Genomic DNA, 24,106 nt, shown 5'->3' on the forward strand with positions numbered 1-24,106 from the left:
ATCATGTTTTCATTCTTAAAAGATGAGATGAAATATCAATATGGTTTTGGTTTTTATTTCCCTAATGGCTAAAGATAATATAGAAAAGCTGACCTGCTATCTTTATTCTTTGCATATGTATTTTTTTTTTGTTTGAAAAATGGTTGAACTTTGGCAAGTAGTTTTCTCTTTAACTTCTTAAAGTTGTTGGAGAAATATAACAACCTATATCTGCTGAACTTATGATTTTATAATTGAATACATCACTGAGCATGGAAATGGAAGAGATGTGGATATTAGAAATTTATAGTGTGTGTGGTTAGAAAACTTCTGCTGAATAAATGCCACGAAGTTGATTAATTTTAGGACTCTTATCATCTTAAATCACCTTGGTGGATAGTATAGGAAGTCTGTGAATTTTCTATTACTCTAGCTTCATATCGACAAAAATAGCTCAATTTTCTTTTATGATCGAATCTAGTGCTAGAATACAATTACATGAAAACAGTCTGAAATGCTAAACTTTACTTTAGATAAAAAAGAAAATACTAATGCTATTTCTATTTACATATTAAATATGAAAGTTTTACTAAAATTCCAAATAATTTGCTGCAAAACTACATCTTTGTTTCACACATATTTTTTGTATATAAGAAATACTTTTTATTCTTCTTTTATTGTCAAGGTGATGTACAGAGGGGTTACAGTTACATGAGTAAGGTAATAAGTACATTTATTGTCAAATTGTTACCTTTTCCCTCATTTTTCTCTTACTTTCCATCCCCCAACCCTCCCCCAGAGTTGTACACATCAATTCCAACATATTGTCTTGTGAATGGTGCTGTTGTATTTGTTTCCCCCTTGTCCTTTGTTTCACCATTCTGTTGTTCCCCTTCCTTCCCTAATTCAGATAAACACATATACAATACCCAGAGTATCAAAATCAAGTACAGTGACTACAGGGGATAAACCATAGGGGGAAGAACATACAAAAGAAACAAGAGGAGGCAACAATACTTGATAGGAAATGTACTCATTACATTGCTCATGTAATTGTAATCCCTCTGTACAGTATTTTCACAATAAAAAACTTATTTAAAAAAAAGAAACAAGAAATCACATTTAAAACAATAACAACAACAACAAAGAAAAGCCTCTTGTATCCATGTCTTGGAGTTCATTTCACTTAGCGTCATTTTATATGGTCATATATAGATAGCTAGTGAACTGTTCTGATCATTTGCTAAGATTATCCTAGACTTATACTAATTATTGCAAATAAGGGAAACCATGGGATCTATGTTTCTTTGGGCTTGGTTTACTTCACTTAATATATTTTTTTTACAAAGCTTTCCATTTCCTAACAAATGGGGTGGTGTCATTCTTTCTAATGGAAGCATAGAATTCCATTATACACACACACACACACACACACACACACACACACACACATATGTGGTATATGTATATATACATATATACATATATATATATATATACATATATATATATATATATATATATGTCACATTTTCTTGATCCATTCATCTGAGAGACAGGGTTGGTTCCATATCTTAGCTATGCTGAATAATGCTGTGATGAACATAGTTGTGCTGGTAGCTTGGTATGACCTTGTTTGTGATCATTTGGGTAAATGCCCAGGAATGAGATTGCTAGGTCATAAGGTAGCTCTATGTGTAGTCTTTTGAGGAATCTCCAAACTGCTTTCCAGAGTGGTTGAACAAGTTTACACTCCCACCAACAATGCAGTATGGTTCCCTTTTGGCCACATCTCCAGCATCTGTTGTTATTAGATTTCTTGATTATAGACATTCTAATTGGGGTGAGGTAGAGTCTCAATGTTATTTTGATTTGCATTTCTTTTATGGTCAGAAAAGTTGATCATTTCTTCATGTGTCTATTGGCTATTCTTATTTCCTCTTCAGAGAAGTCTCTCTTTAAGTATTTCACCCACTTCTTGATGGGATGGTTGTTTCTTTGAGGATTTGTTGTTGGAGGATTTAAGTTTTTGAGTTCTAAGTATATTTTAGATATGAGACCCCTGTCCATTGTATGTCTAGTGAAGATCTTCTCCCAATCTATGGGCTTTCTATAGATCTTGCTAGTTATGTCCTTTGCCATGCAGAAGCTCTACAGTTTAATGCAATCCCATTTGTCTAAACTTTCTTTGATTTGTTGTCACACATAATTTTTAAAGACAGGTAATTCATGTACAGTACAATTCATTTATTTCTGCAGGCACATTACAACATAATCAAGATATACTGAAGCCTAGACATCTAAAGTTCCTAAGCTAAATCAGCATAAAATACTAATATTGAAAATGAACTATATATAATAGACTAAGTTACTCTTCAGACAGATAAGTTTTTCTCCTCAATATATTGACATTCAAATGAGAGGATTTGAATATAGATGTAAAGATAAGATTTAGATGATAATCACAATATATTATAATATATTTAATGCCTATTATAATATATCTAATATTGAATAATCTCTCTAATATTTAATCATTATATAATATTGTAGATGAGATATAAGATAACTGATGGTGAATAATCAAACATGTGCAATAAAGTAGAGGTGATTTAGGAGTTAAAAGCACACATTTTTTTTATTGTGAAAATACCGTACAGAGGGGTTACAATTACATGGGCAAGGTAATGAGTACATTTCTTATCAAGCATTGTTGCCTGCTCCTTTGTTTCCCCTTCCCATCCCTTCCCCTATCCCATCCCCCCTCTCCCCTACCTCCCGGCCAAAGTTGTAAAGTTCTGATGTCAGTATAATTGTGGAAGGGAAGGGAAAATAAAACAAATCATTTAAATAGGGATACAGGTGGACCTATTGCAACAATGAGATGTACAAGTCGTTATGTCGAAAAACAAACTTTACAATTTTTTTTCTAATAAAAACACATCAACACAGATGATTAAAAGGTCATTTCTTTATAATTGTAATTTAGAAATGACATATAACTAAAATGAATTTCTGTTTTTCATGGTGATTAGTCAGTGAAAATTTCCTAAACAACATAGAATTTATGCTGTACTTAAAGAAGTCCAAGAAGAAAAAGGAAATGGATAAAAATGAGGAAAGGGTCAAACATGAACCAAATCAAGAAGTAAAAAATCATGAGATAGCCTGAAGGAACAACATTGGAAACCAGCTCCTTTGAGAAGAGCTGTAGTATCTTCCCCAGCTCAGAGAGTCGTAGCAAGCTTGTTGCTCTCCAGAAGTTTCCCAAAGCCCTAGAATCTATATCATAGCTTTCTGAAGTACTATATACATTAATGACTGTAAATAAGATTTTGTTTTTGAAAAACTTAAATGTATTCTTAAGCTGGAATCCTATATATGTCATCATAAGTTTTTGCTTTTTTTTTTTTTTGTAGAAAAATAAATTGTCAGGAATTAAAGAAAACAAGATTGGTGAGATCAGTTGAGTTGAGCTTGTGAATGACCTTGAATGTCAGAATAATATGTTTTGACTTCATAGTAGGAATGACAAGCCATTGAAGAATACTATGGAATGGGAAAATAGAGAAACACAGTATTCTAGGAAAATACTCTCAGCTTGATCATACAGGAAGTCTGGGTGAGAGAGATGGTAGGCTGGTCCAGCTTAAAAGATGCACACCCAGTGATTTATTAAGGGGATTGCTTCATTTTAGGAGCCAGGTCTAACGTCTGATCCTCTTTCCTTTGTCAGTTTTTTAAAGGTTAGAGTCTTCATTCCCTCAGGCTGACAATTGCTGTTTTAACTTCTAAGAATTGTTGATAAGACTATGAAGTCATTAGATTTGTCTTAGGGACATTAAAAAAAGCACTAAATTAGTTTTAGTTCTATGTCATTTCTAAACTATAATAATAATGAACATGACCTTTTAATCATCTGTGTTGGCTTGATTGTATTAGGAAAAAAGTATGCTTTCAAAATAAATCATATTAAAAACTCATTTAAAATATACATCTCATTTTATGGAGGAAATTAAAGCAGACCTTCTATAAATGTTGATCTTGAAATTTGCTTTCTAAAGAAAAAAACATAAAATTTTGATACTGATTTTTTTTATTTTTAAACTTTATTTTGTTAGTATTTGAAAATTGAGGAATATGCATTAATATGTCCCTTGTGTAATTAGGAAATCAATTTTGTGGCATAATAAACAAAGGTAAAATGTTATTATAACAAAGATTTATGATCATTTGCTTGCTGCAGGACTTCTGGCTACTTAAGACTTTAGCCCTACAAACTCTGGAGCCTTTAGAATGCTTGGCTGCACACATTTCATGTATCTTACTTGGCTCACTCCACAAAGCTTGTATCTTCCTAAGAGATATAACCAAACACCTGTGTCATAGACATTAGCTTCAACCCCTTAATGCTCTGTTCTCCATCAGCCAGCGTCTCCAACAGTAATTTAAGAAAGCTAACACCCCCCAAATGCAGGGCTAAATCAACAGTCATGCTGGGCCTGATATGCCATGCCTGTAATCCCAAACTCTCAGATTTGAGGCCAGTTTAGCTACACAATGAGACTGTGTCTCATGAAAAACAAAAATTAAAACAAGGAAACTCTACTTTTATCAACGAAGTCTTTGGCTCCAGTCTAGGGCTAGAGGTAGTTTCTGACAGGTCACAGGTGTGTCTTGAATTTCTTGGACCAGCAGTCTCACCTGACTTGTCCTTCACATTGCGAAAGTAAGAGTTTAAGGGAAACAATCAGGAGTTTGCTATGCCTCTGCAGGAGATACTCAGTATAATAACCTCATCACTGTGTTCATGTTTCTTTCATAATAAGCAAATGGAATGACCAAAGCTAACATTAATAGGGTGGAGAAACCTCTACCTAAGAAGAGGAACTGCAAATCCACATTTCCCACATAAATGGAGCCATGTAAAGCTATCCATTACTCTAATTCACCTGGGACTTCCCAGCTCACATCTCATTGGCAATGGAAGTACATTAAAATTGTTCTCAAAAGGTTACTGTTCAAAATGTAGTAATCTTTTTGAGAGTTAGTATTCTTGGTGAGATATTTTGTGGACAATTTAGTTATGGTTCATTAGCAGAATGAAGAAGTCTAGGAATAAATTAAAAAAAAAAAACATGAGAGGTAAGTGGTGAACTTCCTATTTCTCAACTAGCTATTTCTCTGCCAAAGCTGCATTGTCCTTCAGCCATATTTGGTCAATTCTATTTCTGCAAGATACACGGTCAGATCTAAATTCCCATAAAAATTATGTTTTTTAAGCTTTTATTGATCTTATTTTGGCTATGAAACTTTGTCTAATAATCAGTTTTATAATCTGTATTTCTTGAAGCTGCCAGGACCACTATATTGGATCTGTCTAATGCTTACAAGATGATATCTAGTATAGTGAAAACTCTGGTTGGTAATACAAGATGTTTTAACATATTTCTGAAATTTTAAATTATTAAATTAACTTCAAATAATGCAATTAAAGGGTCAACAGAACAAAATGTGGTTGCTTTTATGATTCATCTCAACAATCCATGTTTTATCAGTGCAAATACCGTATACAGATAAATGTTGTCTTAACACCCGGGACTCTAGGAAGTGAGCATCCACTATTGTTTCCCAAGATAGTATTTTTGGGGATTCTTGGGGTATATTCAATTCTCTCCATTTCCTTTCTCATCCCTTTGAACTGTTGCTTTTCCATAGTTAGGTCAAGTTGCCCACTCTTGAGATATGTTTCTGACCTTCACACTGTATGAGATTCTTTCATATATTTCTCAATCTTCCTCACTATTAGTTGTAAGTATTGAGTCTGGTTATTTAGTATCTACCTATCTATCTCCTATCTGTTCAATCTGAAACACTTTTAGTAGCAACTTTTTGGGATTACTGGGAAGATAAAATGGATTGAAACATATAAAGGAATTCACATTGCCTATTACAGACCAGGTATTTATTCAAGTGCTCAAATTAGTCTTTGGTTCTTTTACTCATAGTTTTGCCCTGGAAGAAAGGAAGGATGAAGCAGTCTCATTCTTAAACGAAGTGATCTCTTCAAAATATACCTTCCCAAGTTGTATGTGTTCACTCCTTGAAAAGAAGGCTGGTTTACATCTCCATGACTTTTTTAAAATTTAATTTTATTGTCAAGGTTACAGTTACATAGTAAGGTAGTGGTACATTTCTTGCTAAACTTGTTACCCCTCCCTCATTCTTCTACCGCTTTTCCTCCCCCAACCCTCCCACCAAGCTGTAAAGTTCATTTTCAACATATTGTCTTGTGAGTATTGCTGTTGCATTAGTTTGCTTTTTTTTTTGTCCATTATCACGCCATTTTCTCCATGATGTTTATGTCAAAATATAAAGAAAAGTTCAGATAGGAAATAGACTCAAATTTTAGGCATATGTATTTATAGGTATAAGGTATTTAAAAGTTGTCTATGCCTATTGTATTTTATAAATAAAGCCTGAATTATTTTTTTTTAATTTGGAGATCTTACACATGCTTGAACTTTACTAATAATTTCAAGAATTTAGACAGTTAAGGAACTCAGTCAAAGATTATCTGGGTCATTAAGGCTAGTCTCAGACATTGACAGAAAAAAACATATCAAATGAACTTTCAAGAAACTAGGCTCCCTCTTTCTTGTATCATATGCTCACTTCTTGCCTGAATTTTGAGGTAAGGTTTTGTGGTATTGGCTAACAAAACAAGTGAGTGTTCAGTTTATAACATATTTCCATTTTATATTACAATGGCAGGATACTTTTTACGGAGTCATTAATCCCCCTAAATCCATAGTTTATGTGTTTATTTATAATAATCAATATTTATACAAGGATACCATATTAAAGTATTAAATGCATTAGTCTCTTTGTCCAGTTAAGATTCATAAGAACATTACTTGGAGTCACCAATATTTCTTTCTCTGGATACATTCTTCAGATATATGTGGGAGAAGTAGATTTCTGACCAGATATTTAAAACCTTTAAGGGATGTCTTGTTTGAACTTTATCAATGTCTCCTTGCATTACATTTCTCAAGTTGTTATTGGACTTACTATATTTTAAATAAAGCATAAGACATTTAAAACCAGCCAATATTTGAACTAGCCCAGTGAGGACTGGGCGCAAAATGAAGTTATTTCTTTCAAAAGCATTTGGTGAATTTTTTTTTTTATTTTAATTTAATTTTATTTGTGAACATACTGTACAGATGAGTTACAGTTACATGGGCAGGATAATGTGTACATTTCTTACCAAGCATTGCAGCCTCCTCCTTTGTTTACCCTTCACATCCCTTCCCAGCCTCCCCCCTCCCCCCCTAATCCCAATCCTTCTCCTTCCTCCCCCCCCCCAGCCCCCCCCCCCCCCCCCCCCCCCCGCACCAAAGTGTTAAAGTTCGTTTTGGACATGACAACTGGTGAATTTTTTTTTATTTCAGTAGAAAATATTTAACTTCAATTATATGAAATTCTTTGGAATTTAAAATATACAATTAGATGAAGACATTTAATTATGAAATTAAAAATTTTTTTGATTCACTCTCTCCTCTGGATAATCCATTTTCACATGTTTTATTTCAATAAGAAATTTCAGCTCAAGTTCCTTAAAGTATTTCTTATCTTGGAGAGCACCATTTGTTTAAATAAGGACTTCAGTTAATCCTATCAATAAAATTATAGACTCTAAATGTCCTATAGCTGTGGCAGGCCGATGGATGCACATTTGACACATCACATGGATGGGATCATCTGGGCAATATCTCTTACGCCCTGCTGCTTCCAGATTAAGGAGAACAGAATATTTTTTCTCTAGAGCAAAGAAACACCCAGGTTTTCTTACAGTATTTGCCACCAGTGGAAACCAGGTCTTAGAAAGATGTCCAGGAGATTCCCCTGCTGTGATGTGTTGCCAGGAAAAGTACATGATTTCCTAGGGCTAGCAAATCAATTGGTTTGCTTCACCCACATTTTTCCACCAGGCTGCTTGAGCTTTTGAATTTAAAGGTATGTTATTTGCCACAGAACCAACAATAACAGCTTGGCCACTAAAAATCTTTCCCGACCATGGCAATAGGTAGATGTGGAAAGTTCTAGGGAATAAATCATCATGAAACTTTCCTGTTCCTTGGTTATAAAGCCACAAAGAAGCAATAAGAAAAGCCTGACAAGATTTATAGGAGGTCATATGTTTTATCAGTTAGTCCATTTGGACTGATATAACTAAATACCTTAGATTAGGAACCTTGCAGGTAACAGAAATGTCTTCTTCCTTGTCCTCAAGGCTGGGAAGTCCAAAATGAAGGCACCAGCTGATGGAAAAAAAGACTTAAATGGAATACATTCCTGACAGCCATCTCTTAGAACTGTCTTTGCTGCTAACTCCACTGAGTCATCTTCCACCGCTTCCCACTGAACAAATGCAATGGGCTGGCCGGTCTTCGAAGAGAGCCGGAGACCAAGACTACATCTGATACTGACACTCCTGAGGAATAGAGATACTGTTGATCCTTGATCAAAATGACGTTTCTCACTCAGCCCACCTCCATCTCACTCTGCTTCTATCTGCCCCCCACTTCACCTTTTCTGCCTAATATTTAAAGACTTACAACTAGGATTGCAAGTAGGGTATACCATTTCCTCTTCAGCCACGTTGAAGGAGACTTGGCTGCCCTTCTCAGGCTTTCCTCCCAAATAAAACCTGCTGGTCTGTTGAGTTTGGTCTTTCTGCTCTATTTCTATTCTTACCCTAGCAGACTCATTGTCAAGTGAAGGGCCTCTTTTCCATGGTTGGCACCTCTAGCAATGTTCTCACATGGTAGAAGGAATAAAGAAGCTTATTCCTACCTGTTTTGTAAAGGGCACGAATCCAACTTATAAGGACTGATTGCCTCTTAAATGTCCTACTCCTTGCTTTTACCCAAAGCACTGGAAATGTCTGAATTCCTAGAGGAAGTTGGACAGGCATAGCTCAACCTCTCAGCCATTCTATTTTCAAACTCATTGGCTGTATCCAGGCGAACACATTTCAGTTTCTCAGATACTTTCACTTTAATTTTGACTCCTTTAGGCTCATTTGATTTGATTTCTTGTAGTCTAATACTTAGAGTGAACCTGGAAGTGGCAATTTAAGAGATAGAAGGGAAGCTCCTTACCTTGTAAAAGCTGATACTATTTACCAACTTCTTCCAAGAAGCTGTTCTAGTGAGATGTTGGTGTTATTTAGTGATGCAGCATTTAAATCTGCTTCTAACTGATGTGATCTTTAGTTATTGTGAAGATTTCCTAGCTGGCAGTCCTATTGTAAGAATATAATTAACATAGGAATATAAAACTTCTTAGCACTGAGCATGACACACAGTATGCACAAAATAAATTCTAGCTCCAACTATTTTATGAAAACCAGATAACATTATAAAGTTTGTATAATTACTATTTATTTGCTTTTGAGATGAGGAATCTGAAGCACAAAGCAATTAAATAATTTACCTAGAGTTACACAGCTACCATAGACAAATACTTGTAATCCTAGTAACTCAAAAGAAGAGATCTGGTGAATCACAGTTTAAGGTCAGCCTGGGTAAAACTGTAGTGAGAAATACATCTCAAAATGAAAACAAAGGCCACAACAAAAACTGGGCAGAGTGTTGTGTACTTGTCATTACAGCTATGTATGGAAATGTAAATAGGAGGATCACTGGGTGGCCCAGGCAAATATGACTCTAGCTCAAAAGTCAGAAGAGCAGAAAAGAAGGGGGATGTAGGTACTCAGGCATGGCTCAAGCTACAAAGTACTTGCCTCGCTGTGAAACCCTGAGTTCAAATTCCATTACTATTTTTTTAAAAAGAAAAAATACAAGCTATAACCATTTATGTTTACTTTTTGTTTAAAATTACGCATTCAACTAGTGTTTTCCACCTACTAGTTCTATTCAATCGTGCTTTTAGGTCCTAAGATTTTGGTTGTGAACCACCTTCTAATGCAGTGTAAAATGATGAGGGAGAGAGAAAAAGATGCATCATCTATAACAGAAAAAGTAAATATAATCTAAAACCTGTAGTTTTGTTATAAACATAATTTAGGTTATACAAGAAAATTTAGGACATGACATGTTCTTGTAAGATAGGTACTTGTAGTACAATTTAGAAATGCTAATGTGAATATTTTAAAGCAGTACTTGACAGGTTTCCACTGAAAAGTTATCATTTTTACTTTGTTATTAGTAATTATAATATGGGGAGATCATTTCAGATTATGTTTCTCTTTTAAGATATAAATTGATGATTTATGATCTATGAACATTTTTCTTTCTGCTTCTGTAAGTCTGATTGTTTTAGATTCCACGCATAATGAGAACAGTCAATATTTGTCTTCCTGTACTTGGCTTATTTCATTTTTGCACAATGTTTTTGGATTCTAACTACATATTGACATAATTTCATTTTTTCTTGAAGCCGAATAATGTTCCATTGTATAATTTTCTTTACCCATTTTTCTTTTTGTGGGTATTTATCTCATTTCCTTAACTTGGCTATTGTGAATAATGCTGCAATAAACATGGGAAATAATACATCTTTTCAGAAAATTGCATTTAAATTTTTGGTGAGTACCCCAAGGTGGAATTTCTGGTGATATGATAATCCTATTTTCAGTTTTCTGAGGAATCATTAGTTCTCACCATGGTTTTCCAATTTATATTCTTACTAGCAGCATACAAGACTTCCATTTTGCTCACATTTTAGCTAATATTTGTTGTCTTTTGTCTATTTGATAACAGCCATTTTGACAGGTATCCAATGATATCTTACTGACTTGAATATGCATTTCCCTAAAGATTAGTTAGGTTGAACATTTTTATGTATCCATGGGCTATATGTATATCTTGGAGAAATATTTATGTTCTTTATCCAATTTTAATTTGGGTGTTTTATTCTTGCTGAATTCTCTGTGTATTTTGGATGTTAGTCTTCTATTGGCTATTAGCTCTCAATCTGTAGGCTTGCTAAATATATTCTTATTTTCTTTGCTATGCAGAAGCTTTTAGGTTAATATATTCCATTTTTCTTAGATTTATGTCATCTGTACTTCAAGAGTTGAATCCAAAGGAATCAGTGTCAAAATCAATAGCTTTTCCCTATGCTTTGTTATAGTGACTTTGTAATCTCTGGTCTTACATGTAAGCCATTGTGAGTTGTATTTGCCCATTACCAACAAAAACCACCTTCCTTCCAGTAACAGGTAGAAAGATTAGTTAAGGAGTAGTAGGAAAAAATGTCAAATAAGTAGGTATCAAGAGAGTTGCAACTTCTAATTACACGTTTCAAGAATCTGTTTTTTCTGATAAGCAGCCTGCTGTTATATGTCAGTCCTTGGACGGTCTAGGTTCTGTAAATCTAAAGAAAAGCTATTGATTAGAAAACCATATAACTAAGGTATTTTAGTTCCTTTGTCCTCGAATAGTTACTTCTGTAGTTCAATTTTAGTATACAAAAGGCATCTTTTCCCTGGAGAAGGGAGAAGATACCAGAAAGCTACCTTCTAAAAACCTGGGTGATAGAGAAAAGTAACTTTACCCCCAGAGGTCAAATACAGAGGATATTTGCTGAGAGAATAATTTGTATCCCATTAGGTGACTTCAGTTAGAGGTATCTTCCACAGCAAGGGTAGTGAGCTTTGTGATTAGTGAAATAGACTTTAAGTCAACTAAGAGCAAGCGAATCTAGGTTACTTGGGATTTTTCTCTATGATACTCACAAGACATTATGTTGGAAATGAACCTTACACCTTTGGGGTGAGAGTGGGAGAGATAAGGGAGCGAAGGGATAGTGGAAGAAAAACAAAGGAGGGGGTAACCATGTCCAACAAGAAATGCACTCATTACCTTACTGGTGTAACTGTAACCTCTCTGTACAACATTTTTACAAGAAAATAAAATTTAAAATATAAATTAAAAAAATAAAGCCACCCAAAGTCAATTAAGTGATTAATGCATAATTTTATAACACTTACAGACCAAAATGAGTTTTTAAAAACCCACATAGTTGCAAAAGTGGGAGGGAAGGGATGGTAGGGGGAAAACAAAAGAGGAGGCAACAATGCTTGATAAGAAATGTACTCATTACCTTGCTCATGTAATTGTAACCCCTCTGTACAGTATTTCCACATTAAAAAACTTATTTAAAAAAAGATAAGAAAATGCTGAATAAGGAGGATGAGTCACTTAATGCCTCAGAGGTCTTATATTTAATTTCTTTATTGTAAAGGTACTGTATAGAAGGGTTACAGTTACGTGAGTAAGGTAATGAGTACCTTTCCTATTGAGCATTGTCACCCCCTCCTTTGTTTTTCCTCTGCTATCCCTTCCCTCCCCCCCTCCCCAACTCTCCCCCCACTTCTCCAGAGTTGTAAAGTTTGTTTTCAACATAGTGACAATAGGTCAACCTGTACCCTTGTTTCAGCATTTTGTTATTTCCCCTCCCCTCCCCAAATTAGAAAAACTAGGATCTGATTAGCTACCAACACCATTCTCCTGTAAATTCATTTTTACTGATTAAATTGTATAAAATTATTCCAAGCAGTAAATATGGAGACTAGCTGTACAAGACCACTGTCAGATTTATTTTCAATTATGGGCACATATAACCATCTGTCTAATCAATTAACAAAGATTTTAAGATTTTAATGGAACTAAAACATTATCTTTTAAAGCGCTTTTTTTTTTTTTTTTTTTTTTTTTTTTTTTTTACAAAATCCTTGGTTGGAATCTGGAATGTAAAGTAGATAGGATAGTTCTTTATAATGATACATTCATCACTGAAGTAATAAAAGTGGCTAAAGTGGCTTATTGTGCCTGTTGTTTATATGTTCTGTGTGATGGTTTCTGTGTTCTGCCTGGAAGTGAGGAATCGTGTCTGCAGGTATAGACCTGAGATCCTTTCCAGGAAAATAGTTACCACTTGAGCTTTCTTCTGCGAACACCTGGGGTGTTGAGTCTATAAGGAGCTTCCCAGGGAGACACCAATTTACACATAGTGTTATAGCAAGTCACTAGAAGTATTAAAAAATGTCCTGTGTAGTTCCATTGAGAAAGGACTCTTGGGAGCTTGTATCTAGTTTCCTATAGATTTTTCCCCTTGAAACTTTTTACTTCCTAATAAATCACTGATCCTGGGAGTTATCTTGGATACATCTGGAATACAAAGTACGACTTTATTATACAGAGAATCAATAATAATTTGTTCTATGTAAATAGAATTATATGAAATGAAGCTCAACAAGTAGCCTAGATTGATTTTAAGAGACTTGTACTATGGTAGCTATGGTAGCTATTTAGAAGTATGTGATAAAAGAGCCTAGCATTGTGGTACATACCTGTAATTCCCATCCTCTTAGGAGGCAGAAACAAGAGAATCAAAGTTTAAAGACAGCCAAGACAAAAGTTTACAATAGCCTATCTCAATAATAAGCTACACATGGCTTGGTCCAATTACTAGGAGGCAGTGGTAGGAGAATTGTGTTTAAGCAAACTGGAGAAAAGTTAGTCTGAGATAATATCTGAAAAGTGAACTAAAAGCTTACCTAGTTCAAGTCCCTGAATTCTATTCTTAGCACTACAAAACAGATAGATAGATAGATAGATAGATAGATAGATAGATAGATAGATAGATAGATAATTAGAAAAGGTATACAAAGAACATTTGGTTCACAGAGACAAAACAGTAACTGCAAGAAGCTTTATGTGGGTTTTGAAGATGCAGACACCTTAACTTATTCAGACTCCAGAAGAACTAGAGGCATATAAGCTAGCCTTCTAAGAAGAATTATGTTTTAATTAGGTTTTGATAGGTTAAAATACCTGAAGGCAAGGGTTAGGAGGTTCTGAAATAAAGTTGCAAATGGATGGATGGTATGTCTGTAAAAGTAAAATATAAAGCACATTAGAAAAGAAAATATATTTTTTGCACCTGGTACAAAGTGGTAGTATCTAATGCTTAGTTAAAATCTAATAGAATGTTTTATTTATAATTCAGTTTCATGCAAAGCGATAGATTTTGTCACAGGCCAATTAAAATTCCGTGCTGCTTCCAGAGTGCTCTTCTGACTAAACTCAAGCATCCAGCTTTTATTCTACTAGTTTCTAATTATACTTTTCTCCCTCTCCTTTGTTAAGCTCCATCATGAATGAAGGATGGGACCCAGACTCTTCAGAAAACTGGTATCACCTCTGGCATGACAATGACACACTGCATCACCTTTCCACAGACATTAATATTACCTATGTGAACTACTATCTCCACCAGCCTCAAGTAGCAACCATCTTCATTATTTCCTACTTCCTGATCTTCGTCCTGTGCATGGTGGGAAATACCATGGTTTGCTTGATCGTAATAAGGAACAGACACATGCACACAGTCACTAATCTCTTCATCTTTAACCTGGCAGTAAGTGATTTACTAGTTGGCATATTCTGTATGCCTATAACGCTGCTGGACAATATCATAGCAGGTATGTTGGCTTATGATGTGTGTGCAATGTAAAGATGAATGTTGCTCTGTATCCTTGAGCCAGGGCAGGATCATTCATTCATGCATTTACCACATGGCAAGGACATTCATGTAACACAGGAAGGGTTTTTCATTCATCAAGGGCAAGGGCCATTCTTTCAGTCATCATAGGGGAAAATCATTCATTTATTCTCCAAGGGCAGAGTCATTTATTCTTTATAGGACAGAGTCATTCATTCATTCATTCATCAGAGTCTAGAGCCTGGAGTCATGGCTTCTTTTTCTCAGGACTTAGAGCTATAAATTCTGAGTCCGGAAGCCTTTGGTCCTCGTATCTGCTACAAGCAGTAGAGCTATTGTTCAGCTACTCTCACTGTCAGAGTATTAGAAAAAGAACCCATGCTAACTGACTGGCAACAAGGTTAATGAAGAATAGGAAAACTGGTTACTCTTCCTCCATCTACTTCCTTTCTCTGGAGTAGAAGCCAAGATGAACAGAGTGCTTATTCTAACCATTCTATATTGCATAAATTCTGTTTGCGGTATTTATCACTAAGCAAATGTTTAATGAGAATACAACATGGTAAATATCTTGTGGTAGACAAAAGAAGGACGAAAGTATTCATTAAAATTTACTGTTACTCTCAGGTAAGTTGCTTTTCTTGAAGTATTTTCTCCTATAAGTGTTTGTACATCGAATTATTACTTTAAGTTTTGCATACCAATCACTGCACCATAGTTCATAATGTCCAGCCCCACCAGGCAGCCACTCCGCATTTTTGCATTTGTTTTCGGTAATTGTTAACAAATTTCTAGTTCACAGGTTGTCTTTAAACTGTAGATGTCGAGTTCATCCTCACACTGCAATTTCACCACATAAACACAAGGTAACACACATTCTTTGTTTTTCTTAGTCTCCCCAAATAACAAAGTCATTTTTTCTTTAAATCAATATCCAGAGTATATATCGCTATTTTACTTGTGTGTTACCTATGCTGAACCATAGAAAGAGATAGAATACCAGTTCTCAGAAAACTATTGTTTTCCTAAGGATATAGCACACTGATTTGTTTAGTATTACTGTGCACATTAGTAAGCTGTCCTCTAGTTCTCTTCCCAGAGGATAACTGTTGAGGTAATAATTCAAACATCTGTATCATGTCAATAGCATCTTTTTCATGGAGCTACTATTCTGGTGTCCTCAGATTTCCTTTTACTGTCTGAATACATTGCTTTCTGTTTTCTTTTTTTATGCCAATCCTATGCTTGAATTCAGGACCTGGGCACTATCCTTGAGCTTCTTTTGCTCAGGCTAGCACTTTACCCCTTGAGCCACAGTGTCACTTCTAAGTTTTTCTGAGTACTTTATTGGAGACAAGTGTCTCATGGACTTTCCTACTTGGGCTGGCTTTGAACTGCAGTCCTCTGATTTCAGCCTCCTGAGTAGCTAGGATTACAGGCATGAACCACTTGCACCCAGCTAACACATTGCTTTCTAAGTGTGTAGTTCAGTGATTACTCTGAGATAAGTACTTAGAATTCTTGGTACCTCTCGGTGTGTTCAGCCCCTGAAATTTCTGGTTCCATGCTTTCTATTTTCTTGGTGTAGCCCTTCCTGAGAGATGAAATATTGACACAAATATATTTGAGATCTTCATATGTGTGCAAACACCTTTGTTTTCTTCCACTCTTAATTATAGTTAGCTGCAAGAAAATCCTGGTAGAAATTTCTTTCCTTTGACTGTAAGGGATTACTTTCTAGTTAATAAAGAGAGATGTGTAATTGCTCATACTATTCCACTCTTGTTTTAATCATTCTTCTTCTTGAAAGCCTTTTGGATTTCTGTTTATCTTTGGTGCTCTGAATTTTATAAAAGTAAAGCCTTGCAGTAAGTATTGCTGCTTTTCATTCATTGTATTGGATATGCATTAGATATTTCAGTCAAAAAATGAATGCTTTTCAACCTGAGGCAATATCTTCTTGAAAAGTTCATTTTCCTGTCTTCGACTTGTATTAAGCTAGAGAGTCATCATTGCTATTAAAAATCTTTTCTATTCTATTTTACGTCCCTTATTGTTTTATTTTCAATACTTTTCTTAGCACCAGGTGTGGTGGTACAAACCTATATTCCTAGCCCTCGGGAGGTAGAGGCAGGGGCAGAGGCAAGAGGAATAGAAGTATGAAGCTAGCTTGTGCCATATAGTGAGACTTAGTCTCAGAAACAAAGCTGGAGATACTAAAGCTTGGAGGAAGAACACTTGCATTACATCTGCAAGGCCCTGGGTTTGATTCCTCAAACCAAATAAGAAAAAGAAAAGATTTCCTTAGCTTCCTTCTAACTTTTATGTTGAGTGCATCAATTTTCTTCACATCTTTAATTCTCTTAGTATCGGTGTTTCTTATAGTCCCTTATATATGTTGGATGACTAAAATGCATTTCTGATGTTATTAATATAGTTTTATTTTCCATTTTAAGCACTTATTAGTGTGTGTTTTCATCCTTTCTTTTATAGTTGAAGCTTACTAGTACTAACAGGTATTTAAGGGACTGTTTTAGAGGAAAGCATTACATGGTTTACTGCTAGTTTCCTGTTGCTGGAACTTGAGATTGCATCAACCCCAGCTTCAGTAAACTGGACATTAATTGGGAAATCAAGTCTATATGTTGACATTCTTGGACAGGTCACTTTCCTTCAAGGAAATTCTGATTTCCCCCACATGAACATAAGGCTGGTCCACTGCATTTCCGAGCTGAAAGGGGCTCTGTACCAGCAGAATGTCTACACAGTGGCATGCCGTCACTCAGTCCTACTGCATCATTGTGGCACCCACTGTTTGTGCACCTGCTCACTTAGAATTAGGACAACCTGTTCTTCTGTCTCCTCAGCAGGCAGACTGCCATTCTGGTAGCCTGGGGGAAAGCTGGAGGCCACTGGTTGGATTTATACACAGTTTCTCCCAATCATGTTTTCCCCAAATCCCACTTAGTAGTGTTCCGCACTTCAATTTCTATGAACTTAGACTCTTCTTGATTTGGTGCTCTCATTTCAATAGAGTGAGTAATATAAAATAAAACTTGCAATATAAAATAAAATGAGCATTATTCTTTCATGTTCAATCAATGGCTACATAATTACATCTGTATACTTTCAAAAGTAATAACCTAATACATTTTAGGAATGGCTATATATGTTCTCTTCTTAGTGAGTGATTCAAGAATCTAGTTTAAGGTAATCTAGACTGGTCTGGAGGCTGAGGTGGGAGAATTGTGTGTTTGAGACCAGTAAGAGCAACATATCAAGAGCCTGTCTTAAAATAAAACAAGAAATAGTCTATCAAATGTTTATATATGTAATGTATGAGTTATTTAGGCTATCTAAAATTAGATAATAATATTTTGTTTTGGAAAAATGAACTATGGGATTTTTAAGGTAAAATTTAAAAATCTGAATGACATGTATAGAATATTTGCAAGTCAAAGAATATTACTTCCTTTTAATACCAGATAAGTATTTAGAAAATCAAACTGCTTTAACAATTTTATTAGTACCTTTTCCCCAGACTTCCTAGGAGTTAATGTTAAGTTAAATAGTTAAAATAAACTAATCTGGTTTATGCAAAAGTTCTCTTAATTTTGGAGTAGCTATAATGTAAACTGTTTCACTACTTTATATATAAACAAAGTGTTAATGGTTCAGACTCTATAAACCTGTAGTCTTAGTTCAAGTCCTTAATGTGCTGCTAACTGTCATTGACATAAAATGTGATATTTGTGCTGTTTACTTCTCTATACATATATTAGGAAAATATAAGTAATAAACAATAAAATTGTTATATAAGTAAATAAAATCTTCAAATTCTTGTTATGGGAATTATATGTTAATAGATGTAAAATAGTTATTTCAATGCCTTGAATGTAGTGATTACTATCCTTAAAAATGTTCTGGAGAAACCAGTAAAAATATTGGGAGGCATTGAGCATAGTTGTCATGATGAAAACAATACATTCATCTTGAATTCACTTTTCTATTTGTTCCTTCAATGCAGTAAGATGATCTTCTGAAAGATTGTTCTACTTCCCTTTCAGGATGGCCATTTGGAAATAGCATGTGTAAGATCAGTGGATTGATCCAGGGGATATCAGTCTCGGCTTCAGTTTTTACGTTAGTTGCTATAGCAGTGGACAGGTAAGTCAACACAAAACTCTGAATCTAGATAAATGGATGTGCCCATGATGTGCACCAGAAAAATATGTAATCTAGTTTTGGCCAAGTCTTCCCTCAATACTATTCTTGATACTTAACCTTTTAAGAACAAGGCATATATCCAGTAATGGTGTGATAATAAGAATACAAAGCTATTTGAATTCTCTGTATTTAAAAAAATGACAAAATTATAGGTGCTGTAATTTTATTTTCATAGTAGAATCCAGAAATTTTAAGGAAGCAAATATGAATATTCTGAAATCTAAAATCTAGGCTTTAGGATTAAATTATTTATCATGATTAAATAATTTAACCAGTTTGTTGACTGTCAGATAGTGGGTAGTATAATCTCTGTAAGAAATAAGATCGTATTCTGTCTCAGGAAGTCTATAAGCTGGTAGAAGAGAGACAAACCTATCAAAAATCCCTATAAATAATGCTCTCTATCATGATATGGAGAACATGATTAATTCTACCTGTTAGGGGAAGAACTTGTGGATTCAAAGAAGAGACAAAGCTTGTCTAAATCTCAAGGTATTATACATTTGCCTTAGGAAGATACTAGGGAAAGAATGACTTTTAAGCCTTAACATCTACCTACATAGAGCTCTTGAAAGAAGCTTGTTTAGGTAATAAAGACAGTTCAGTGGGAATAGGAAGGAGGGTGAATATTAGGGAACACCAGTTGATTTTCATAGACCCATTTTACATTTTAAGGAGTGAAAACTTGTCCCAAAGACGTACAGATTTATTAGTCTCTTGCTTAAGCGACACAAATAAATATTTGTCTATCATTCTAGACTCTTCAGCAGCTAGTGAGATGGACTGGAGTAATGTGATATGGAAAGAGAATAGTTAAGAAACTTTTACAAGGAACCAGCTGGGAGGGGTCACATGCCTCCATTTAGGCAGCAGCAGTAGGCATGAAGAAATATTGACAAACTATATAAACAGTGATCTAGAAGACAAACTGTCCAACCAAGTGAAACTGCCAACTAGTAGCAGCAGTGTGTGTGTGTGTGTGTGTGTGTGTGTGTGTATGTAAAGAGAAAGCAAGCGAGGTTAAAAGTCTGAAATACAATGGAATTGGTTTTATTTTTTGTTTTTTGTTTTATTGGGGGTCCGGTCGTGGGGCCTGAACTCTGGGCCTGGGCGCTGTCCCTCAGCTCTTCAGCTCAAGGCTAGCACTCTACCACTTGAACCATAGTACCACTTCCGGCTTTTTTTTCTTTTTGCTTATGTGGTGCTGAGGAGTTGAACCCAGGGCCTCATGCATGCAAGGCAAGCGTTCTACCACTGAGCCACCTTCCCAGCCCCTACAATGGAATTGTTGATATCAAAAGAACAAACTGGTTAGATTTTATTTCTAATATTGATCTATTATTTATATCATTATTTGAATGATGTTTTACCCAATTCCCAAGGACCTATCAGGTAATCATTTTATTTGGTATATAGGTAAATAGGTAAATAGAATAAAATTTAAACCTTTATTAATCATCGTGAAATTTGAGCCTTAATGTTTTCCCAAGTCACTATACCCTGAAACTGCTCCTATAATTATGCTAAATTATGTTAATTATACACCTTTTATTTATGTACTACTACTACTAAGTAGTGGTTCTACTAAATTATTGTTTTGTTGAATATTTGTAATAATGGAATACTTTAGTTGTATAATTGCATAAATTCAGAGTGAATAAATATCTGTACTATTACTTGTATTTCAGCATAGATCCTGAGACTATCTTAGTATTTAAGTATTCAATTCTTTTTTTTTACTCTTTCTATTACTCTCCTGAACATATTTAGAAAGAAATATTGATCTTCATCTTAAAAAGTAAATGAGAATAAAATTAATGCATGCGCTACATCTTTCAAAAGATGTATTGTGACTAAAACGAAATAGATCAACATGCAAACATTTCAAAAGCATAAGCCCTCAATGAAGGAGGTTATGTAATGAGATATACAACATGGTACCACTAAATTTTAAGGCACTAAAGATGAAGACTAATAATTGAAAAGCATAAAAATATAGGTAGCAGGGCTGGGAAGGTGGCTCTGTGGTAGAGTGCTTGCCTTGCATGCAAGAGGCCCTGGGTTCAATTCCTCAGCACCACATAAGCAGAAAAAGACAGATGTGGTGCTGTGGCTCAAGTGGTAGAGCACTAGCCTTGAGCTGAAGAGCTCAGGTACAGTGTCCAGGCCCAAAATTCAGGCCCCACAACTGACAAAAAAAAAAAAAAACAACCAAAAAACTGTGTGTGTGTGTGTGTGTGTGTGTGTGTGTGTGTGTGTGTGTGTGTGTGTGTGTGTGCAGCAACTTCTGAACTCCTAGGCAAAGAGGAAGAAGTTTATCTGCCAACAGGATTTCCACTGGGTTGCTAATGCTTAAGTTGTGGTTAGCACCAAAAGTTTGTTAAATTTGGGTAAAAAAGTAAGGAGATATTTTTCTCCTCATCTTTATGTTAGAAAAACTTAAATGAGGTTAATTAATAAATAAACATACAGATTAATTTGTCCTGTACGTGGTGTAATGCTTTGATTTCCAGAGAGAGCGTGAGTTTTAAATTGCATTTTACATACTTTTGTCAAGTAAGTAAATTTAATTTGACTCATTCTGTTTTTAATTTTTCAGAGGTAGCACCAATAACACCAAAACAATAATGACTTATCATTTAATATATGTTTATTTATAAATAATAAATTACAAAAAGTAAATAACCATAATAAAAATAGTAATCTTCCACTTAGCCATGTAAAATCCTTCAATGAATCTCCCTTTTCTCTGGATAAAGTCCAAACCCTAGTCCAACTTTAGTGCTTGTTGGATAATTTTTCCACTAACTATTTCTCAACCTAGACTATCCTCTCTTCTTTCTGCCTATGCCTTAATAAATGATAAAACAATATTTTAAACTCAATAGTTGATCTTCATAAAATCAAAATACTTAGAATTGTGCTTTTGAAATTACTCACAGTTTCAAAGTGGAAGAAGACTCACTGATTAGGAGACTAGAAGGACTCTTGGTTATTAGAGAGAAGACCTGGCAAAGGAAAGATTTATGAAAGATGACAACAGAGAAGTCAGATTCCAAGCTAACTGGGTATTGTCTGAAGATATCCCACATGAATTAATTGGAAGTTTCTGCTCTCCCACTTAAATCTCTAAATTTCTTTACTTGCAGATCTGAAAGATAATTTTGATAAAATTTCATTTTGTAGAGTAATCAAGAAAAATCAAAGATGAAAAAAGTAATAGCACTTGGAACACATATAAAATGCTAGTAATGCTTCATAGTATGGGTTGATTATAATCAATATAATAATTATCAATATAGTTGTAGGAAGCTCCATAATAACTAAAGTAATGAAATGAATTACACATTACTCTACATGCTGATGCTGGATTTTCATGTTCACTAGATGACATAGAATATCTAAAAGGCTCATAAATTTGTTATAGAAACTCTTAGACCCAAAGCTCTAAAATCAATCATCAAAATAGTGGCTTAAAACAAATAATGCTGTATTGCTCCTCATGGTTCTGTTGGTTGCTGGCGCCTCGGGGTGGCTCTCCTGCTCTGCATGTTATAGTGGTGTTACCCTGGGACTTAAGCAGAGGCTGCAACAGCCAAGATGGGCAGCCTGCCATCCCCTAGGGCCTTTCCTTACATGCCTCTCACCTAATTCAAGCGTCTTGAATTAGGAATATGGAAGATGCAAGTTGGAAACATTCCAAAAGGACAAGCCAATGTGCATACAAAGCTTCTGCCTACTATTGGCCAAAGCAGGTTTCATGGTCAAGTACAGAGATAGTGTTTTGGGGAACACCAAGAAAGTGAAGGAGATTGCCTGTAACAGCCTAGTAGAGCTCACGGTCTACTGGGCACACTGTCAGGTGGACAGCACCAAGCCAACAAACCTGTGCTAAAACGCTAAAACAGGCAACATGTTTACCTTTTCTGTATCTGCGTCCTCGTGTTTTAAGTAGTGAGGCTTAAAGTGATAACTCATGCAAACCAATGGAACGGTCTGTATATGCCAGTTACCAATATTATTATTATTATTGTGCCTGAAATGCTTGACTTGTTCAAATTTTGTGCTCAAACACATATCAAATACAAAAATGACAGTGCGGACTTCACTGCTACAGATAACTTGCTATGCTTTGGAGGTGAATATGGATGGAGAACTTAGCTACTTGAATAGACATGATTCACAACCTGAGCAGACATTGGGAGGTAGTGGCTCATACATATTTGCTTTTCATTGCAGATTCCGATGTGTGGTCTACCCTTTTAAACCCAAATTCACTCTCAAAGTAGCCTTTGTCATTATTGTGATCATCTGGGTCTTGGCGATCACTATCATGGCTCCATCTGCAATCATGTTGCACGTACAGGAAGAAAAATACTACCGAGTGAGACTCAGTTCCCAGAATAAAACCATCCCAGTCTACTGGTGCCATGAGGACTGGCCAAATCAGGGAATGAGAAAGTTCTACACCACTGTGCTCTTTGCCACCATCTACTTGGCTCCCCTGTCTCTCATTGTCATCATGTATGGCAGGATTGGAATGGTACTCCTCAATACAGCCCTGTCCCTCCCAGGCAAGCAGAGCCAGGAGCAATTGCACATGGTGTCCAAGAAGAAGCAGAAGGTCATCAAGATGCTGCTGACGGTGGCCTTGCTCTTCATTCTCTCCTGGCTGCCCCTGTGGACCCTGATGATGCTGTCTGATTATGCTGACCTCTCTCCAGAGGCACTGCGGGTCATCAACATCTACATCTACCCGTTTGCCCACTGGCTTGCCTTTTGCAATAGCAGCATCAACCCCATCATTTATGGTTTCTTCAATGAAAATTTTCGTAGCGGTTTCCAAGATGCTTTCCAGATCCAGCTCTGCCAGAAAGGGGCAAAGCCCACAGAAGCTTATGCCCTAAGATGTCAAAACAATGTGGCCATACATACGTCTGAGCAGCTCACCCAGGAACCTGCATTCCAAAACCAGCACAGGGAAAATTTGCTGTATGGAGAAAGTGCTGAAAATCTCTAATGGGGAATTAATGATGGAAGAATTGGAAGAAGTTACCAAAAGTAATGAGACTTTAAAAGCCCCACTACGTCACCTGGTGCTGGTGGCTAAACCCTGTAAGCCTAACTATGCAGGAGACTGAGATCTGAGGATTGCAGTTCAAAATCAGCCTGAGTAGGAAAGTTTGTGAGACTCTTATCTCAAATTAACTGCCAAAAAGTTGGAGGTGGAGCTGTGGCTTAGGTGTTAGCATTGAGAAAAACAGCTCAGGGACAATACTTATACCCTGAGTTCAAGCCCCAGGACTAGCACGCACGCGCGCGCGCACACACACACACACACACACACACACACACACAC

General features: G+C 35.6%; 1 protein-coding gene across 1 annotated transcript in view; it reads left to right on the plus strand.

The window, feature by feature from the left end:
- Npffr2 (neuropeptide FF receptor 2) overlaps window positions 1-23,789 on the plus strand; it is a 45,182-nt gene extending 21,393 nt beyond the window's left edge. Inside the window, exons 2-4 of the mRNA XM_042678330.1 lie at window positions 14,166-14,500; window positions 18,588-18,687; window positions 22,987-23,789. Of these exons, the coding sequence (XP_042534264.1) occupies window positions 14,173-14,500; window positions 18,588-18,687; window positions 22,987-23,767 (1,209 nt within the window). The 5' untranslated portion in view covers window positions 14,166-14,172 and the 3' untranslated portion in view covers window positions 23,768-23,789. The remainder of the gene's footprint in view (window positions 1-14,165; window positions 14,501-18,587; window positions 18,688-22,986) is intronic.
- The last annotated feature ends 317 nt before the right edge of the window (window positions 23,790-24,106 follow it).

The sequence above is a fragment of the Dipodomys spectabilis genome, unplaced genomic scaffold (assembly GCF_019054845.1).
Source record: "Dipodomys spectabilis isolate Male_0828 unplaced genomic scaffold, ASM1905484v1 ptg000043l, whole genome shotgun sequence".
NCBI lineage: Eukaryota > Metazoa > Chordata > Mammalia > Rodentia > Heteromyidae > Dipodomys > Dipodomys spectabilis.